Below are 21,696 nucleotides of genomic sequence, written 5' to 3'. Positions count from 1 at the left end.
AAACAGGCATTGTGAAACTCAAATGGCTAGGTGGTTTATCAAAATCACAGACAGCAAGCAGCAGGAAAACTCCAAATTCACATTTAACTTTAAACTTTCCCTTCACCTGACACTGATGTTTCCCTTCATCTCATTCCCATTGGCAGTCAGTACTCCTATCAAATTCTAAGACAAATAACTCAAGCCTTTCTTCCTCTCTGTTGCTATCATTTGCTGTAATTCTTTATCCAGAACACACTCACTTCTCTTTATCCTCAGAAGCACTATGTTAAATATGATTATTAAGCTTCTCAGGGATGGAAGACTCCCTAGCATTTTCCCAGGCACATGTAGGCATGAGTTTGGGGGAGTGGGGTCATGAGATCACCTGGCAGCACAGCTACATGCATTTACTTTAAGGACCTTTTATTCTTGTAAAATTACCATTGTCCCCAAAATGATACTATCTTATTTAGAAGATGATAATGGTGGACTAATGCCCTAGTTTGTAGGGCATTTATTCTCTAGTTTGTAGCCCCTTAAGAGAATAGTTGAGGGAGTTGGGCGGTAGGTAGCACAGCGGGTTAAGCGCACGTGGTACAAAGTGCAAGGACCGGCATAAGGATCCCAGTTCGAGTCTCTGGCTCCCCACCTGCAGGGGAGTCGCTTCACAGGCGGTGAAGCAGGTCTGCAGGTGTCTGTCTTTCTCTCCCCCTGTCTTCGCCTCCTCTCTCCATTTCTTTCTGTCCTATCCAACCACGACAACATCATAACTACAACAATATAAAAACAAGGGCAACAAAAGAGAAAATAAATTAAAAAGTATAGTTGATTCTCTGTTTTCAGATAACACTATTTGCTAGTTTGGGTATTCACTAAAATTTATATACAATGGCCCCAGCTAGGCTCCTGATAGCCTTGTGATCATTTGCAGACTTATGCAGATCACTGAAAAATGTGAGCTGTATGATGCAAAACTTCCTAGCTCAGACTGAATAAGGTAACACTCTGCCTCCCTATTTCAGCTCTCAGACTGTAACAAGTGTTTTTTTAAATATATATATCTTAATATATATATTTATTATTGGATAGACAGAGAGAAACTGAGAGGGGAGGGGTAGATAGGGAAAAAGACAGAGACACACCTGCAACCCTACTTCACCATTGTGAAGTTCCCCCCTGCAGGTAGGTATCAGGGAACCTGGGTCCCTGTGCACTTTAATGTGTACTCTTATCCAGGTGTGCCACACCACATGGCCCCTAACAAGAGTTTTTTTTCATGGTCTCTTTAGTGCCATGTTTTTGTGCTTTTTGTTAGTGATATTGTTATTCTAAAATGGACTCCAAACACAGACTCGAAGAGCTATGTTTTTTTTTTTTTGAAATGTACGAAGGCTTAGAAGTGTCTTCCTGAAGATAATACAAGATACAAGGTAAATTTCATTTAGTCTTGAGTTATAGTGCTGTTGGTCAAGCGCTCAATGCTAATCAATCAACGTGATATCTCAAAGTCTCTTTAAGTAAAAAATCTCAAAGTCTCTTTAAGTAAAAAACAGACATAAAACAAGTTAATGTGTTGACTGGTTAAAAAGATGTGACCAAAGGCTCTTTATTTCACCTAGCAGCAATGGTTCTATATTTCATACTCAATGTTTATGGAAACTTTACAGAACTACCATGAATCATGAGAAGCTTTGCGGGTAGAATTGGGTAACAATTCCCACTTGGAGTCAAAAGGTTTGGTTTATAATCCTAAATCTCTCGCAGACCTCACTTATCCAAGTTTTTTTTTTCTTTTGTTTTTATTAGTGATTTACAAAATAACAGGGGTACCACTCCACACCATTCTCACCATTTCCTCCACTGGAAACTGCAGTGGCTCTCCCAATGTCACAAATATGGGCTATTATTTCTATAGCTAACTATCTGTATACTTTTGCCCATTTTTCCAAGCTTTAACTTTTGTCTACAAATGGAAATAATATTTGCTATGGATCTGTGAAATTATAAGGATGAATTGAGATGATCCTAACTGGACTTTTTAAAAAGCAGAAATGTCCCTAATAGTATTAACAATCTAAGTCAGATAAGTCAGAAAGAGAAGGATGGATCTGGGATGGTCTAACTCATAGACAGAAACTAAAAATACTATCATGACACCAACCTGGCTTCTCTGGGCAGATGTCATCACCAATGTGTCCTGAAACCCCACCTCCCCAGAGCTCTACCCCACTAGGGAAAGGTAGAGACAGGCTGGGAGTATGGATCGACCTGTCAACACATGTCTAACAGAGAAGCAATTATAGAAGCCAGACCTCCCACCTTCTGCATCCCATAGATATGTGGTCCTATGGGATAAAAAATAGGGAAGCTCCCAATGGAGGGGATAGGATATGGCACTCTGGTGGTGGGAATAGTATGAATTGTACCCCTCTTATCCCACAATCTTGTCAATCATTATCGAATAACTAATAATAATAAAAATAAGGTGAAGAATAAGAAAACACAAACAGAACTTGGACTGAGGTTGGTGTACTGCACCAAAGTAAAAGACACTGGGGTGAGGGGAGGGTTCAGGTCCTGGAACATGATGGCAGAGGAGGACCTAGAGGGGGTTGAATTGTTATGTGGAAAACTGAGAAATGTTACATATGTACAAACTACTGTATTTTACTGTTGACTGTCAACCATTAGTCTCCCAATAAGGAAAAGAAAAAAAGAAAAAACATAGCATTAACAATAAATACATCTTCCTTATACTTTGCACTCAGGAAATTTCAAGGTGTTTTAATGTGAATAACTTTGGGAATTTTTTTTATAATTCTAAGATCTACACTTTTCCTTATCTTAAAATTTCTGAACTTCATGTTATAATAACAACTATAATACATAATTATGATGTTCGGTGTTTATTTTTTGGAGTTTTTTATATTTTATTTATTAGATAGAGATAAATCAAGAGAGGGAAGGGGTAGATACAGTGAGAGAAAGACAACTGCAGCACTGCTTTCATCACTTGTGAAACTCCCCCCACCTACACTGCCCATAAATGAAGATTGGGGGCTTGAACCTGGGCCCTGTGCACTGTAGCATGTGCGCTCAACTAAGTGAGCCACTGCCCGCCACCTGCATTATTTTCTTAATAGAATATGAAGCACTGGGAGTACATACATATCCTTTAACCTAAACATTTAAGGTGTCAAATTTGTTACCTGACTGAATTTTAACAGTGGGTTTAAATTGTTAATACATTTCTTTTCTTTTCTGTCTCCAGGGTTATCACTGGGGCTCGGTGTTTGGACTACGAACCCACTGCTGCTCGAGGCCATTCCCATTCTGTTGCCCTTGTTGTTCTTATTGTTGCCATTGCTGTTGTTGTTGTTGGACAGGACAGAGAGAAATCGAGAGGAGGGGACAGAAAGGGGGAGTGAAAGATAGACACCAGGCTGGGAATATGGATCAACCTGCCCATGTCCAGTGGAGAAGCAATTACAGAAGCCAGGCCTTCCATTTTCTGCACCCATAATGACCCTGGTCCATGCTCCCAGAGAGATAAAGAATAGAAAAGCTTTCAAGGGAGGCAATGAGATACAGAACTCTGGTGGTGGGATTGTGTGGAATTTTACCCCTCTTATCCAATAGTCTTGTTATTTATTTTATAAATAAATTTTAAAAAGCACTGGGTGCTTTATATCCATGATGTCTTAAATTAGATGAAACATGCCATTTTATATCCATACCCTGCTTATGTGTTCTCTTATGTGTTGACTGTATAAGCTTTCTAAATAAATGTGATAACTCTGACACTCTCCATTGAGAAGTTTCTGTCATTTTCCTGTTTAGTAACTTCTCAACTCTGCAGACTTTTGATCCAAATTATTTCTTTTGTAGCTTTTTCCTTTTAAGTTACCTCACATCACACCACACACACACACACACACACATTAAAATCAAGCCTTTACACAGACTTTCTATTTTAACTCTGATACTCTAATAGAAAAGTAATGTGATAATGTCATTTCTTTGGGATAAAATATCTAATTGCCAACATATGCCAGTAACTCTGGAAAGTACAGGAGTGCTTTCCACAAGCCCATTACTTTCATGTGCCTGACAATCGATAAAGCTTTGTTGACCGCTTCACAGTAATAATACAATAAGTTCATCTGAGGTGGTACCCAAAATGATACCTTTCCCCAGTCTCATTTTTTGCTGAAGTTTAACTCACCTTCCTTTTTCCCAATTATAGCTGCCCAAAGAGAAATCACATTTTCTTTTAGACTAATAGCTTCATTTCTTTTTTTAACCATTGAATTTTTATTGACACTGACTTTTCAAAATGATATATATAGGTCTTGCATTTTCTGAAGCTGTACCAGTTTACCTTTTCTAGCAGCCATGTAACGGCCCGGCCCGTTGTCCATAGTGCAGTCAGCATTATCTGCTATCTCTTAGATTTGCTAGCTTAATGGGTATACAGTGTTGTGTTATGATTTTTATTACTTACGATTTTTCTTTTTACTGAGGAAACACTGGTTTACAAGATTACTAAGTTCTAGGAGTTGGCTTGTATCATTTGAACACTCACATCAAGAACTACTCTCAGGCATACCTTCACCCCAGTTGGAAAAATGAAACAGGACTAAGAATTGTTCAGCAGCATGACTCTGGATTGGCAGGGAAGTGACTCAGGAACACCTTCTTAGCCCTCATCTGTGCCCTTGTCATTAACTTGCTAACTACTGATTGCTACTTTGTTCTTTCATCCACCCTGCTTGTCTGTAAAAAGGATTATCTCATAACACAAAGGTAGATCCTACTAGAAGCACCAGGTCCTTCCATGACAATAAACTGGCCTCTAGGACAACTGAGGCCTACTGGGACCATTAAGATGTAGTAATACTGCTTAGAGAACATGGATCCTAAATAATGTAGGTGATTCACTGCTTACAAAATGTTGATGATAAGAAAAACTACGGTATTATTTGCTGTCCTTTTATTCAACAGATACCTGAAAACAAGATTCCACTTTTCCCACTCAATTCAAAGTTAAAAAAAATTTATTATCTTTATTTATTTATTGGATAGAGACAATCATTAATCAAGAGGGGGGAGTTGGGCGGTAGCGCAGTGGGTTAAGCGCACGTGGCGCAAAGCGCAAGGACTGACCTAAGGATCCTGGTTCGAGCCCCCGGCTCCCCACCTACAACGGAGTGGCTTCACAGGTGGTGAAGCAGGTCTGCAGATGTCTATCTTTCTCTCCCCCCTCTTTCTTCCCCTCCTCTCTCCAATTCTCTCTGTCCAATCCAATGACAGCAGTAACAACAACCATAATAATAACCACAACAATGATAAAAGAAGGGCAACAAAGTGGGAAAAATGGTCTCCAGGAGCAGTAGATTTGTGGTGCAGGCACCAAACCCCAGCAATAATCCTGGAGGCAAAAAATTATATATATATATCAAGAGGGAAGGGGGAGATAGAAAGAAAGAGAGACACCTGCAGTTCTGCTTCATCACTTGCAAAGCTTTTCCTCTGCAGGTGGGGAACTGAGGACTTGAACCCGGGTCCTTGTCCACTGTAATATGTATGCTTAAGCAGGTGCACCACCACCTGGCCCCCTCAATTCAAAGTTAACAGAATAAAAAGTAGATTCCTGGTTGATCAATTAGTCTAACTTGTTGATTAGTCAAACATGGAGGTTGGGAGGTGAGGACAGTGATTATAAAGCAGCAATGATAGGGACTACGCTTCTCTCCGAAAGGAGGCTGGGTCATCCTACTCTGCCACTCGAGGAAGACTGGTCCTGAAATGAGTACAGCCTAGAATGTTCCCAGCTGTGACCATGGACTGTGACCTCAGACTGACAGGGACTCCGAGGTTACACAGGCTCCTGTGCTAAATAAGAACACATATGGGCCCTGGGTCAGATCAACGTGATAAACAGTTAATTGTATTTATATACTTTCTTCAAATCTGGGAGCTATTCTCTGCCCTAATTCAGCTTTCTAGCCCTATGCTCAACTCTGACATTGATATTATTTTTAGTCCATGTCCATGTTAGCTGTCAAGCTCAAGCAAAGATTACTGAAGTCATGGGCCTATAGGAGCAGACCTAAAATAGACTTCCTAGCTCCATTCCAGCCAAAGATCTCTGTTCTCAGTTGTTCTATTCCTACAATCACAAAGCCAGAACTCCCACCTTCTGCACCCCAAAGGGAATTTTGGTCCAAAATGCCATAAGGGGAGAAATATTAGGGGGAGATGACCAGAGGGCTCTGACTCCAAACCCATCAGGTCTGTGAGAGAGAAGAGGGAAAAAGGAAGGCTATTTGGAAGTAGTAATAGGTGTAAATCAACTTAGAAAGGGAGAGAAAGCAGCCAGGTTCAATCCCCTGCACCACCATAAACTAGAGCTGAGCAGTGCTCTCGTTCAATAAATAAATACATAAATAAATAAATAAATAAATAAATAAGGAGTCGGGCTGTAGTGCAGCGGGTTAAGCGCAGGTGGCACAAAGGGCAAGGACCGGCAGAAGGATCCTGGTTCGAGCCCCCGGCTCCCTACCTGCAGGGGAGTCGCTCCACAAGCGGTGAAGCAGGTCTGCAGGTGTCTGTCTTTCTCTCCCCCCCTCTGTCTTCCCCTCCTCTCTCCATTTCTCTCTGTCCTATCCAACAACGACAACAACAATAAAACAACAATGGCAACAAAAGGGAATAAATAAAATAAATATTAAAAAAAAAGAATTAGACTGAGCTAATTTCAGCTTCTGTCCCTTACATGACTGGGCAGGTTACTGAATCTCTTTGAGCCTTTGAAAAATATATAAATATAAATAAATAAATAAATAAAATTTAGGGTGGAGGTAGGTATCATAATGGTTATGCAAAGGAAGAGAAGGCAGGACCATAGAAAGAGGGGCAAATATATAAAAATTATATTCAACCCATATCTGTGATCTTGGGAGAACTACTGCAGTTTCCAATGGAGGACATGGGGACACAGACCTCTGGTGTTGGGAATGGTGTGGAATTATACCTGTTACTTCATAACTTTATAAATCAATATTAAATCACTAATAAAAGCAAGACAGGGGCCAGGCAATAGCACAGCGGGCTAAGTGCACATGATGCAAAGCTCAAGGACTAGCATAAGGATCCTAGTTTGGGCCCCTGGCTCCCCACCTGCAGGGGGTTGGCTTCACAAGTGGTGAATCAGGTCTGCAGGTGTCTATCTTTCCCTCCCCCTTTGTCTTCCTCTCCTCTCTCAATTTCTCTCTGTTCTATCTATCAACAACAGCAGCAATAACAATAATAACAAGGGCAACAGAAATGGGAAAAATGGCCTTCAGGAGCAGTGGATTCATATTGCAGGCATCGAGCCCCAGCGATAACCCTGGAGGCAAAAAACAAATGAAAAAAAAAAACTCGACAAAATAAAAGAGGGAAGTGATGACTAATTCAAGTTTTCATCTTCTAGGACTAAGTTAATGAATACATGTGCCAATCTATTATAGCTAAGCTAATATCCCTGCAGTTGACATTAATTCTTTTTTATTCACAATTATCAAAATGATTTTCTACATATAGTTTGGTTTCAGTGTGGATTATTTATTTAAAACCATTCCCGTTTCTCTATATGAAACAGCTACTGGTTCAAGTCTGTGGGTAGGGACTCTAAATAGCACTGGAATGTTCACAGTAACTATGGTGACCTAATCTCAACCAGGGTCAGTCAGTATCTGACCAACAAAGTGCAGCATTTGTGCTTTTCCAGGTAGTAAGAACAACTGATGAGTTATGGGCCAACAATGAGTCATCTCATCTCATCTCATATTTCATTTAGTATAGACTCAAGAAAGAAGAGGTGGGCTGAACCTCAGATGTGCTCAGGCTTTACCAAAGACAGATGGTATACCAAATTATTTAGTGCTAGTAAGTAGACAATATTCCTGATAACTCTTGTCACTTGCCCTTGCATTCTAAATTCCTACCCAGAGTTCTGAATAGCTGATGAAAGTATTTATAGTTCGTTCATTTCCTGAACACTATCTTCTCCCCCTAGTTAAAGAGGATGAGGGGTAAAACAGAAACCAGGTGCTAGTGCCTCTGGAAGAGTGCACACATTATGGTGAACAAGGACCCAGATTCAAGCCCTTACTACCCACTTGTAAGGGGGAAGCTTCACGAGTGGTCAAGCAGTGCTTCAAGTGCCTGTCTGTTTTTTCCCCTTCCTCTCATTTTTCTCTCCCTTTATTTATTAAAAAAAATAGTAATAATGCAGGTAGGGCTTGGGGAAGGCAAGAAGTGGCATAGGTGGCTGGGTGGTGGTGTACCTGGTTAAGCACACACAATATCATGCAGCAGAACCATTCCTAACCTCAAGAATGGGGGGGGGGGTGCTTCATGAGTGCTTTTTAATTTTTTTTCTACCAGGGTTAATGCTGGGGCTCGGTGCCTGCACTACGAATCCACTGCTCCTGGAGGCCACTTTTTCCCTTTTTTTGTTTTGTTTACTGTTGTTGTTATTGTTATTATTGACATCGTGGTTGTTGGATAGGACAGACAGAAATCAAGAGGATGGGAAGACAGAGAGAGGGAGAGAAAGATAGACACCTGCAGACCTGCTTCACCGCTTATGAAGCCAACCCCCTGCAGGTGGGGAGCCAGGGCTCAAACTGGGACCCTTGTGCTAGTCCTTGTGCTTTGTGTCATGTGCACTTAACCTGCTGTGCTACTGCCGAGCCCATTTTTTTTGTTTGCTTTAAGATTTTATTAATTTATTAATGAGAAAGATAGGAAGACAGATAAGAACCAAACACCACTCTGGTATGTGTGCTCTTGGGGATTGAACTTAGCACCTCACACTTGGAAGTCCAATGCTTTATGCACTTCGTCATCCCCTGAACCACCTTCATGAGTGTTAAAGCAGGTCTGTAGGTGCTTACTTCTCTCTCACCATCTCCCCATATCTTTCAATTTCTGTCCTATTAAAAAAAGAAAAAGGACAAAAATAACCACCAGGAGTAGTGGATTTATAGTGGAGGCATGGAACCCCAGCAATAACCCTGGTGGCAATAAAAAAAAAAGGTAAAATACAGCCCCCTCCCCATTTAGGGTATGACTCAGAGTTAATCCAGCACAATTTATAGACCGCAAAAGTCATAAAGTCCCAGTGTGAGCTACATTGTACCCTGGTTCCATTCCTTCCTTCCTCCAGATTCCATCCAGTCTCTTCTGTGCCTGGCCTATTGTAGGAAGATGCCAGGAATGCACCTAATCCAAGAGAGAACACATTTACTTCTCTCCCATGAGACGACTACAGTCAATTTAATTTCAAAATACTCTGAACCAACTTCAAAAGTCTATTTGAAAAATTAAACTTGAGTGAAATAAAATTTTGATCTGGCAATTAACACTTGTTTATCCTTCTGATGTGTATTAATAAGTGGGTAACTCCAATAGTTCCTTCTTTCTAGGTCAGATGTCGAGCTAGATTGTACAAAGAAACTGAGTTAGTGAAATGACATTGATTCTGCTAACATCAGCCTAAAGAATTTTTGGAGTATGCTTTATTTTGAACACAGTGTATTCATACAGTAGAACTAGTATATTATTAGGCAATAATTGTGTATATTGGTGAATACATGCTCAAATAGGGGATGTAAAAGGTTTGAAGAGATTATATTAGCTAATATCCTAATGCCTTTGTTTAAGTCAGATATGCCAGAATGAGTTCAAAGATATAAGCAAAAGCAGAACCTTTCAAATAGTGAAAAAATGTCTTTGAAACCCGAATAATATCTTGCATTAAAAATGACTTTACTACACTGTAAATCCAGTGTCTCTAAGAGGTAAGAAATGCTTCATAGTTAGCCAGGGGCACAAACAGTTTGGAACTTGCTTAATTATCTTTCTTTGATCTATTCACTTTAGCTTAGTTGCTCATTAATTTCAAGGGGGAGGGGCTTGCATGCTAAGAAGAGACTGTTGAAACTTAACAGGAAAGGTGAGAAATTAATGGGACAGAAGAAACCATTTGTTCAGAATTACTTTCGTCCTCTGAAAGTATCATTTCATTTTAATTTCTATCACTGGATAATAAAACACATATAACAGAGTCTTAAAAATACAAGAGCACATTTTGGTTGGCACTTCCTAACAAAACCACAGCACCTAGATATGGACCAGGGCCCAAGAGACAGAGCACATGTGCACATACATGCATCTGTAAGTTAGGGGAAATATATACCTTAAAGCAAAAGTGCACAATAGTTTGCAGTGACCCAATAAGTGAAGCAAGCAAGTAGAAAGACCTAAAAAAGACACCATAAAGTACTTAATCAAATAGTTTCTATTAACCTAGATACTTTCCTCACCTACTTCCTTTTTCACTTCCCTCCATCACTCCAAGGCTAACTTTGTCAGACAAACAATGTAAGGACTCCAAAAGCTACATAAGGGCAAGAAACCAGCTCACTTTAATGATGGCTCTTTTGCTTACTACCAGGCCACCTCATCTCCCAGAGCCCTAGTCAGGGAATCCTGGAATCCCCACACAGACATGACAAGCCTAGAACTCTAACAGATCTCTCTCTCCATGGCCACTGGTCATCTCCATCAGGAACATCATAATGGACCCCTTTGTGGGTCCCTATGGGGCCTGGCCCTCAAATGTGGATCAACAATGGTAGGGACTGCCCCATTCTCTGAAGGGAGGCGAGGCTAAAATCCTCTACCACTTGAGGAAGATGGGTCTGGCAATGGGTGCAGTCTAAAATGTTCCTAGCTATGACCACAGAATGAGAGCTCAGACCTACAGGGATGCAGAGGCTACACAGGCTCTTGCACTGAATACAGGCCCCAGATCAAATCAATGGGGTTTACAGCTAATGGTATTTATATGCTTTTCCCATATTTGGGAGCTACTCTCTTCCCTGATCCAGGTTTCTGGTCCTATTTCCAACTCTGACACCATCTCCCCAGACAATATCTTTGGTCCACCTGCACATTAGCTGTTGAGCTCAGGCAAAAGTTAGTAAAGTCATGGGCCCTTGGAATGTATCTAAAATAGACCTACTAGCCTTTTCCAAAATGGAGACCCCAAAACTCATCTGCTATATTCCTGCCTTTAGGTTCCTGATTATTAAACAATTTGTTCTTCCTTATATCTTATTTATTCCCTTTTGTTGCCCTTGTTGTTTTATTGTTCTTGTTGGATAGGACAGAGAGAAATGGAGAGAGAAGGGAAGACAGAAGGGGAAAAAAGATAAGACACCTGCAGACCTGCTTCACTACTTGTGAAGCGACTCCCCTGAAGGTGGGGAGCTGGGGGCTCGAACTGGGATCCTTATGCTGGTCCTTGTGCTTTGTACCACCTATGTTTAACCCACTGCGTTACTGCCCAACTCCCCTTCTTTATATCTTAATGCTTTTTCAGACACCAAGTTACAGATGCTACCATGACGCCAACCTGACTTCCCCAGGTAGATGACCTCACCAATGTGTCCTGGAACCCACCTCTCCAGAGCCCTGCCCCCACTAGGGAAAGACAGAAACAGGTTAGGTGTTATGGATCAATCTGCCAATGTTCATTTCCAGCAGATAAGCAATTACAGAAGCCAGATATTCCACCTTCTGTACCCCATAATGATTCTTGGTCCATCTTCCCAGAAGGATAAAGAATAGGAAAGCTTTCAAGGGAGGGGATGGGACATGGAACTCTGGTGATGAGAACTGTGTGGAATTGTACTCCTCTTATCCTAGTCTTGTTGATATTTTTTAATTTTGTAAATAAATTAAAATATAAATTAAAAACATTTCAAGGAGAAAAAAATACAAAAATAAAGGAGCAGGACTTTCTGAACAAAGCTCAGGCTCACAACATTTGAGCTTTCAGTCTCACTGCACCAGGTCTAGGAATTATTTTCATATTGCTAGAGACATCTCCTAACATGACTGAGGCCTTGAGGATATAGTTGAGAAGACTGGCTTACAGACAGTATAGATAGGACCAATGGCTCACCTAAACTTTTTGTTCAGTATCTGCAAGCTAGGTGGTAGGTGCATGTTTCCCCAACTTTTCTACACTGCTGCCCCTAAATATAACAAAAATACGTAAACACACATACATATATGCATGAACGCACACGTATTTATGAGACAAAGGAAAGGAATGAGCTGCAGAGTAACATGGCAGAGTACCTGGGACACTCTCCAGTTTCCTTCTGAGCTCTTCATTTTCTTGTTGCAGTGAAATGACTTCCTGTTCCAGCTCTTGGCATCGAGGGCAGTAGCCTTCTTCTTCCTCTTCCTCCTCAGGCAGTGTGGAAGAGGATGGGTGGCCGTGGGATTCGGATGTGGCTGGGGAGGTCCAGCCACCAAGGGTGTGCACAGGGGAGGTGGACAGAGGATCCATGTCAGCCAGGTGGCCATATTCACCGACTGATGAGGTGTTTGGTGTTGGAAAGCTCCCAGAAAGCAGGTAGTTTTGGAGGGAATCAGTGAAAACCCTCAGAAAGGCAGAAGTTTGTTGCTTCCTTTGCATATATTGCATCTCTATGTCTACAGTGTCTGAGATTTGACTGTGGACTCCTTTTCCAATGTGACATTGTTCCTGTCTTTCAGTATAACTTGAACTTTCCTGTTTTACACAGGAAATCATGGATTGAGAATGATGGTTGGAGTCCAGAAGTTTTCCTCCACAGTTTAACAGGCTAAGGACGCGGCTGCATTGCTGAGCAAAAGCATCCAAGATCATACGACTCTCTGTAAAACATGAAAAACACATCACAGGGCAAGGGGAAGACAGCATAATGATTATTCAAAAAGACTATTCTACCTGAGGCTCCAAAGTCCCAGGTTCAATGCCCCTTACTACCATAAGCTAGAGCTGAGCAGTGCTCTGGTAAAAACAAAACAAAACAAAACAAAAAAACAATAAAGCTTAAAACAAGAAAAGACCACATCACAAACTCAGAACCAAAGACAGGATAACAAAGGCCTTATTTCTTTTACTTTAACATGTGGAAACAGTAAAAACATGTATTTCTACTCTGTCATAAACCAAGGTGACATAGTAAATTCACTTTTAACAGGCTGTACAGCATTTTTTTTTTTTTAATGAATGGTGGGTTGCCTGATAAATGAGCCCCTATCCCTTCTCTGGGAAATGGCTGGACTGTGATTTTGGGCACCTTATGGAGATTTCCTTCTGTGGCATTAACTGGGCTGCACAGGTCTGAACTCACACCTCTGGGTTCATTAATATCCTCACTTTAATGAATCGAGCAGCCACTGCAGACTCAATTCCTCATTGATAGGAGGGCTTACAGCAATCATTACTTCTATTTCTGGAGTGCCCTCATGCCCTTGCTATTAATCAGCTGATACAATCCCTGCCGAGAGTATGTTGCTTCCAGATGCAAACTGGAGAAGATAAGTTTTTTTTTGAAGAATTCACTAGATTTCTAAGGTAAAACAAAGAGTAGGCCGATAAGACATGATGAAGCCCAAATCAAAACCATGTGTGCCAAGTAATACCTGTGTCACCATGCTTTCTTTTCACTTATCTGCCCATCTGGATTTCTTGTCAAGGGCAATGTAAAGGCTGATCTTTATCAACATCATTTGAAAAGCAGTACTGCCCCTCTCGACCCTCTTCCAACAGATTGCCAAACCTCCTAAGATGGCATGTGTTGAGTGCCAATTAGTTCATATATATGAATTCTCAAGTATATTAGCTGTCAGTCAGTGGAAGGCAAACAGAAAACAAACACTTCACTGCAAAAACAACAAACCTTACAAACTGTGAAAATGTGATTTAATGTTGTTAGTCTGACAGTCTTGAAAATTCACCTTAAATATAAATGTCACATGGTGGGTTTTTTTTTCCCTGACCACTATCCAGAATGGGGTTTTTCAGAAAACACAGAAAGGTCATTTTTTAGGGCTCAAAAATGGTATGAAGAAGTCTTTCATTTCCTCCCCATGCTGCTAAATAAGGACAGCAAGCAAAATATAGAGCTCCAAATACCAATAAGTATTGCTTAAGATAAAAATATAATATACTACTTTCTGTTTCTGATAATGGTGTCCAGTTGTATTTTTTCTTTCTGAAGAAAAAAAATCTTTTAAAATGAAAAAAATGGCAAGATTCTCAAGGACTTCTGTGGGGACAATGGACCACAATAACTGCAATAAGAAATCCACTTAAAAAAAATTCAAGACATATGACCACTTCAGAAACTTTCATGCAGCACTTCATGCACTATTATATCACTTTTCTAATTATTCTTCCAGGAAGTACCTAAAATACTAAGCACATAATATGTCCAGACTTCTTACTTACTGTAATTACTTATTAAGAATATTCACATAAAACCCAGGGTTCAGTGCCTGACATACAGGAACATCCTTCACAGCTCCCAAGTCCATGAAATGCTACTATTCCTAAGTCCCTCTGAGAGATGACAAATTAGAACACAGAAGCCAGACCTCAGGTGAGGAGAGGCTGAATTATACCGAGGCCAAGGGCTTGAATGCACTGCTGTGTAAGGGCCAGCACAGAATGTCATCAACTATTTGCTGAATACATGCAGGGTCTCTAGTCAACAAATGGAAGATCTGTTTACAAATTACGATTCCAATTTCTAGGCTAGAGTGGGAGTTGCTAAGACTACTTTAGGCAGGGTGATAGGCCAGAAGATTTTTTTTTTTCTTGAGATGGTGTGTCCTCACTCTCAGGAACAAGACTACTATACTACCCTGTACCTCAGCCTCCTCCTGCAGCCTCACCTTGTTCTCATGGTGAGAAACTCATTATCCATGAAATTCCTACTCAAGTTGTTTTTGGGGCCGTCTGGTCTCTGATCCAAGTTACCTACCAAAGACAGATGATGGTGCCAAGCCTGGAAGTTTGGACAGGGCCAGCCCATAATGTATGTGGGAAGTCTCCCCTAAAGGGAGATAATGCTGGGAGTGGGAAGAAAAGGCAAAAATTCCAAAGTTAGACCTGGTCTTTAAGAAAGTGTATGTTTTAGGGCAAGTGGGCAGAATGTGTTTTATTGGATGTTTTTTTATATTCTTTCTTTTACTTATTTAGGTATGTAGTATGTGGATTTGGCATTTGTACTGTTCCTGAGATCCACAAATAATAGGCATCAGCTTGTTTTTCATCTAATTATTTTGAGTGCTGAAAAAGAGCCAGATGCTATAGAAGTTTCAGGTTAGCACTGATTGTTGCACTGGAAAGATGGTGAAAGCAGCAGCCAAGATACAGAGTGTCTGGGCCAGGGAGACAGCTCAGCCTGTTGAGAGTGTGGACTTGATTTGAGGCTCCAGCAACTGCAGCTACAATCCCAGTACACCTTATGCCAGAGCTGAGTTGTGATCTGGTTCTGTGATGTTTTCACTCTTGTACGCTACACACACACACACACACACACACACACACACACACACACACACACACAATCTTTCTGTAGAAGAGAGTGAATGCTACATTGAAGCTATGTATCTTACACAACAAAGGCTGAAACTGATGATGGTCCCAGACACAGAAAAAAGGAAAAATAGAGCTCATAATTTAACCCCAGACTTGGGAAAGACCTCAAATATTAGGGTGTCATTTATTCTTTACAATGACTAAAACCAAGTAAACCAAGAAAGTAAATAGTTGAACTATACATGGAAGGATATTTAGGATGTTTCACACTCATTTCTTTACTTCCCAGTTTTTGTTCTTTAATTAGTAAAAAAAAAAAAATCAAAGGATGATATTGATCGGAAATTTTCAATTTTAGCACGTGGCAGTTTTCATTCATTTTAATCCTATAATCCTATAGTAGACCAGAAGTTGTGTTTATTGTTTGCATTTTAATCAGTATAGTCTCAAATTGATTTATACCTTTAACATAACCTTGATAAAAGGAATAAAATTTTAAAAAGGCTAAAATAAAATTTGTCTAGGAAGAATTGCTCAAATATTTGTTCTTTGTCCTAAAGAACATTCAGTAGTTTTAATCATATTGATAAATCACAATAGGCTATAGATTTTAAGGGGAAAAAGCCTGACTTGGGGACAAGCATGATTTATTTTCTTAATTGAAGGATAAACTCCCACTATTATGAGAAAAAAAATTGTCATGTAGCATTATGAAGACAATGCTTTAAGGTGCACTCAAGTATCAGAGAAGAGCCACCATCATAGCACAGTTCTTGTCTACAGTTTTTTTTTTTTAAAGCACCATTCTGATTTTGTTCTTAGATCTGAGAAATGCTAACGTAACAACTGTAGTTCTTAAAGTTGAATTCTTCTCCTTTTAGTACCTTAAATATTTGCACAGTAAAACACCAATACATTGAAGACTGTGAGGAACAGTATTACTAAAACACTTGGTGGAAAACAACAAATCTCTTCACTTAATACATTTTGCAGCCAGCAATACTTCAGCTTCTTAGACAGAATATAATTAGAAATGCAAAAACTGTGCGAAGCCCATTACCGCTAAGAAATGGAGAAAAGTTTTCCTATGAACACAATTGAATGGCCACTGATCCATGATTCTTAATTGAGCAAAGTGTGAACATGTATCTGAAATTTTTTAGCTGTTTTTTTTTTTTTTCTCCCAGTCACCGATGCCCCACTCAAGTGATGGCAGGAAACTACAAAGTCTACAGTTTACAGAAGGGCTTTAAAATCACCTACTTTATCCCTAACTTCTCCAAAACTAAATACTATGCTCTAAAAGATGTACAGTCTTTTGGGAGATAATATCATGCTGCAAATTGTGTCTAGTCTGATTCCAAAATCTGAAGTCATGATTATTATTTTTTTTAATTAGAAAATTCATTCCTAGAAATTCTGCTGGCTTTAAGTGGTTTAATCCAACCTAAATCTGATAAGTGAATAGAAAGAGGGGTGGGAACTTGGCAATCAAATATAGACTCCCTACTTTAATGTCCTTCTTTGTGACTAAGGCCTTGAATGGAATTTGCCCATCACAGCCTATCCCCAAGAGTATTCTGTTTCTATGAAAGAGATCACAGTAGTTGAGATTAGTGGTAACCTTTTGATTTTAGCCCAGTGAAGGGTGAAATATATTAATATTAAAAATGCATAAGCAGAAAAAAAAGTGTGACCTAGTATCACATATCCATATATTTTATCTACCAAGAGCATTTCCAGCTAGTTCAAAATACATAATTTCCTTAAAACATTAATGTAACGTCTTTTAGAAGAGGACTTCATGGCATAAAAATAGAAGTTAGAAAATGAAGGCATCTTTGGAAGCATCACCCTTGTCTTAGATCAATGAACTCTATCTTAAAAAAATGCCATCCGATCTTTTTCATAATGGCAAACATCAACACAGCAAAACAGGATGCAATTTTTCTAAATAAATAAATCAATGATGTGTCAAAAATTAACAGATGAGTTAATATACTCAGTGCTATCAAAACCAGATGGTGCTTCCTAATATTCATCCTGCTCAGTCAATCCCTTAATATTTTCTGGACCATCGGTATATAAAATAGGATGCTGCTATTTGTGATGGCAAACAAAAGCAATCATGCCTGCCAAGCACATACTATAACAGGCAGCATTTCAGCTCTGCTAGACAGAAAGTAATTAGAATGCTTTTAATGTCCAAAAGAATGATGCTGATAGGCTGCCACAGATGTGTAGATTTATGAATATTTATATGGTGGTTTATAGCTGACACTTTTATCAGTTGAAGAAGATAAAATATCTGCCTGACTCAAAAGCTTGACAGTCAGGTTAATAAAATCTCATTAAAGAGAATGACCTATGCAATTATATAGGATTTATTGTAATTCATTTTTGATTGTACTCTGCTTAAAGATGCAATTTCCCATTTCCTGATGCCAAATTTAGGCTGCATATCAAGATCTACGTGGGTTTTAACTCTAAGCCTCCCACAGAGGAAAAATATGCTTTTAAAACCATGGTGTATTACCCCTTTTAAGGGAAATTATACTCTTCATGAGATTTTCTAAGAATGTTGAAAAGTCTATTTTTAATCACGTATTTCTCCTCAATGGCTTAGTGGCAAATAAGATTCACTTCAACCCTTTCATCTTTTCACTGCATTTACTCTGGACATGCAGTTATCTCGCTTCTACCTACTTGACTCATTTCATCACACTGATGTTTTGACTTATTTTCAGTTTAAGAGGTGGCCTGAGACCTTCCACTGATACTTCCCTAAGGGTGCAGCAAGCAAGACAGCACTACTCCCCCCACCCAGTCCTGTATGCTTAAATGGCCCTCAGCCTGTGCATACCTGCTCATTGGTTCAAAGTGGAACCGCTATTTCTTCAAAGAGCCAATCAGCTCTTCAGGTGACTGTCCCTCTGATGGCCACACATATCACTGTGCTTGCTAAGAGATGGCTTTGTCCACTAATAATTAATATTATGGCCAGAACTCAAAATTTTAGATTTTTTTCTGGTGGTCCTGATAATTTTCCTCACTCAAGGGAAGTACCATTCTTTCCAACAAGCACATGGCATCCTGTCCTTGATGTTCCTGACTTACCTCTCTACCACATAAGGGATAGAGAAGTCATGAGGGCTACAGGGAACAAGATATAAAGAGCATTTGAGGGGATTCAAAGCCCCTTTTGCTCCTCTAGATTCAGTGACACTGTGAATTCCACTTGGGAATGGAGACAAACCAAGTATTAGGAAAGACATTGTAAGAGAGTATTTGCAGCAAGGTAGAAAGGAAATAAACTCTTTATAATCAAAGACAACAGAGTAGGCGGGACCACAAAAAGGATAGCATGTGACTAATGTAGGAAACACACACACACAAGCAGGGTAAAGCTAAATTAAAATTGTGGAAAAAAGAAATAAAAGGGAGCATACTTACAGTATATAAATGGAGGTAAAAACTGAAAGACTCTCAACAAAGTCTGAGAGGAGATGAAACAGACCCTCTGATAAAGGAGGGCCCCAATGAACATGGTGGTAGACCTGGGGTTATGCAAAGAAGTGAAAATAGAGAAAGTGGGAAAAGGACCCAAACTTCTGAAAAAACAAGATGAAGTAGACCTGGGGACTAAACATGGCTATAAGCAAGAAACAGGAGAGAAAGGCCACAAAAAGAAAGAACCTGGAAAGCAGAAAACTCATTAAGTAGGAAGGAGGAGAAAGGAGGAAAAAGAGGGCAAGTGGGAGAATTACCTAACAAGGAAGGAATACAACACTATAATCAGAGCAGCAGCAAAGCCAGCAAGCCCCACAAACAATAAAGGCCACCCACAGAAGAACCCCCCACTCAAAGCCTTCCAACATCTCCAAACCAGTGAGAGCCTAGACAGAAATCTTCACTATAACCTGTAATTAGGTTTTTTGTCTTAAAACCAATTCTTCAAGTGTCAAAATATTGACAAACAACTGAACATTAGCGTAGGCATGTAGACTCACTGACAAGACAATACTCATACTTTGATTAGTTAAAAAAAAAAAAAAAAAGCTTGGGATTCACTAATTTGCAGAATTCTGAGGACTCCAAAGTACCCGAAAGGCCTACGCAGGAACCTGTGGTTCTGATGAGCGGGACCAAGGTGTCTGCGCTTCCTCTGGCCTCGAGGGCGCCCTTGGGTGCTGGCCCCAGGCTGAGGCCTTTCCCAATCCACCGCCCACCTGCAGGGCAGAAGAGCCCCTTTCCCCCCCTAGGGGGCTGCCCGCAGGCTCCCGGTTTCACACCCTGGGGTGGGGGCTCCCCACCAGGCATTTCTGCAGCGGTGCCCCGCCTGCGTGGGGTGGGGACCCGGCGGGCGTCAAGATGGCTCGTTCGTTCCCTGAAGTCAACTGCAGGGGCAGCGCGAATTCTCGCCGTTTAGCGGGTTCGAAGAACCCACATGCGGGTGGAGGGGGGCCGAAGGGCCCCGGGGCTCCAAATGAGCGGCCGGGGAAGGCCAGAGTGCGCCGGAGCGGGGGGAACCCAGGAAGTAAAGAAGTGGCGAACAGGAGGGCGGACAAGCGTATGAGAAAGAAATGTGAAATGAGGGGGGGAAAAGTCAAACTGAGCGGCGGAGGGAGGGCATCTCGCTTCCCGTCACAGGGGGTGTCCTGCGTCTGCTCGCTGAACGCGACCCCTGGGAGCTCTGCGGGCCTGACGCCCCCGCCTCGCGCAACTCCCGTCACCCCGTGGCCGTCGGCGCGCGTCGCAGGCGCCAAGCGCGGCCGGAGCGTCGGAGCCACCTGTTAGGAGGCGCGCGCGGCGCCGTCGGAAGTCCAGGACGCGGCGACCACCCCCCCCCCGCCCGTCAAAGAAGTTGCTCCCCGCGCGTGGCGGCCTCCGGGGTGCGCCCCGTTCCCTTCAGAACGCCCCCTCCCACCGCGCGGGGAGGACGAGCCGGCGGCTGCCGGTCCTCAGCTTCCCTCCCCTGAACCCGCCCCTCCCGGCGCGTCCCCCCCCTTCCCGGCCGTGGCGGGAAGGAAAGTTGCGCCGAGAGTTGGTACCTGCGCTGAGCTCCAGGCCGACGCGGTCGCCGCTGCTGCTGCTGCTGCTGTTGCTGCTGCTGTTGCTGCTGCTCGCGGTGGCCGCCGGGCCCGGACCGTACTTGACGACGGCAGCGAAGGACGACGACGACGAGGCGGCGGGGGCCGCGGGCGGCGCCGCCGAAGTCCTCAGGTGGCCCTGGGACGCGGCGGGCGTGCAGGACGGTGACGACGACGAGGCGGCGGCGGCGGCGGCGGCGGCTCGGCCCGGCCCGGCCGGGTAGCTCTGCGTCTGGAACTGCTGCTGCGGCGGGGGCGGCGGCGGGGGCTCGCTGCTGCTGATGGAGACCGAGATCGCCGGCAGCGGCGAGAAGGGCGGCGGGGGCGGCGGCCGGACGTGCGGCAGCTCCACCAGGGTGGGTCTGTCGTAGCGCTTGGCCAGCGCCGCTCTCTTGCTGGGGAACGTCTTGAGGACGCTGTAGGGGCTGCGCTGCTTGTAGATTTTGGGGCCGCTGGGCCCCTCCTCCGCCGGCTGCATCTCCTCCTCCATCCTGCGCCTCGGGGCCGCTCCCCGGCCGCGCGCCCCCTCCCCGCCCCGCGCCGGGCTCCCCGGGAGCCTCCGCCGCCCGCCCGCCGGCCCTGCCCGGGTGCGCGCGTGCGGGAGGGTGTGTGCGGGAGCCGCCGCCGCCGCCACTGCCTCCTGTCGCCGCGCCTGGCATCGCCGAGCCCCCGCGCGGGGGGCTGCCGCCCGAGCCCTGATTGACAGGCGGCCTCGCCAATGCCTGGAGGGAGAAAGGAGGCGAGGAGCGAGGGTTTGGGGTAATCGCTGCTAATGATCATGGGGGCCGGGGCGGGGCCTGGCAGCGCTGTCGCCCGCGGGGTCGACGCGCGGGGTGTGCGCCTCCGACGGGGGAAGACGGTGGGTGGGGGTGGGGGCGGGGGCCGCCAGACCCCGAGGGCGCCCTGGTCCCAGGTGAAAAAGTGGGGTCCAGGCTCCCCGTAGGGAGATTTGTCGCACCCGCTGTGGAGTTGAGGCTTCCGTGGCTGCAAGCGGAGGCCGCCTTCAGGAACGTGCTCCCGACGGCTCCCCACCCCCACGCCGCTGGACCCCAAACTCTGCGGCGGGATGAGGTAGCTGGGGTGTGCGGGCGCCCTGGGAAGGTCCCAAAGCCACCGACTGGGAATTACTCACTGGATCTTCTGGAAAGGACATCGTAAAGGTGTGGACCGGGGTAGGTGCGC

General features: G+C 43.0%; 1 protein-coding gene across 2 annotated transcripts in view; it reads right to left on the bottom strand.

The window, feature by feature from the left end:
- The window catches only part of BEND4 (BEN domain containing 4), a 47,828-nt gene extending 26,567 nt beyond the window's left edge, over positions 1 to 21,261 (bottom strand). Inside the window, exons 1-2 of one of the 2 annotated variants that reach the window (XM_060188116.1) lie at positions 20,476 to 21,261; positions 12,184 to 12,747 (exon numbers count right to left, since the gene is read on the bottom strand). In XM_060188116.1, the coding sequence (XP_060044099.1) occupies positions 12,184 to 12,747; positions 20,476 to 21,004 (1,093 nt within the window). In that variant the 5' untranslated portion in view covers positions 21,005 to 21,261. The remainder of the gene's footprint in view (positions 1 to 12,183; positions 12,748 to 20,475) is intronic. The other variant, XM_060188118.1, reaches the window with a different exon arrangement.
- Positions 21,262 to 21,696: the final 435 nt, after the last annotated feature.

The sequence above is a fragment of the Erinaceus europaeus genome, chromosome 3, assembly GCF_950295315.1.
Source record: "Erinaceus europaeus chromosome 3, mEriEur2.1, whole genome shotgun sequence".
Classification (NCBI taxonomy): Eukaryota; Metazoa; Chordata; class Mammalia; order Eulipotyphla; family Erinaceidae; genus Erinaceus; species Erinaceus europaeus.
The sequence above is the reverse complement of the archived record's forward strand: the minus strand, read 5'-3'. Positions and strand labels throughout refer to the sequence as shown.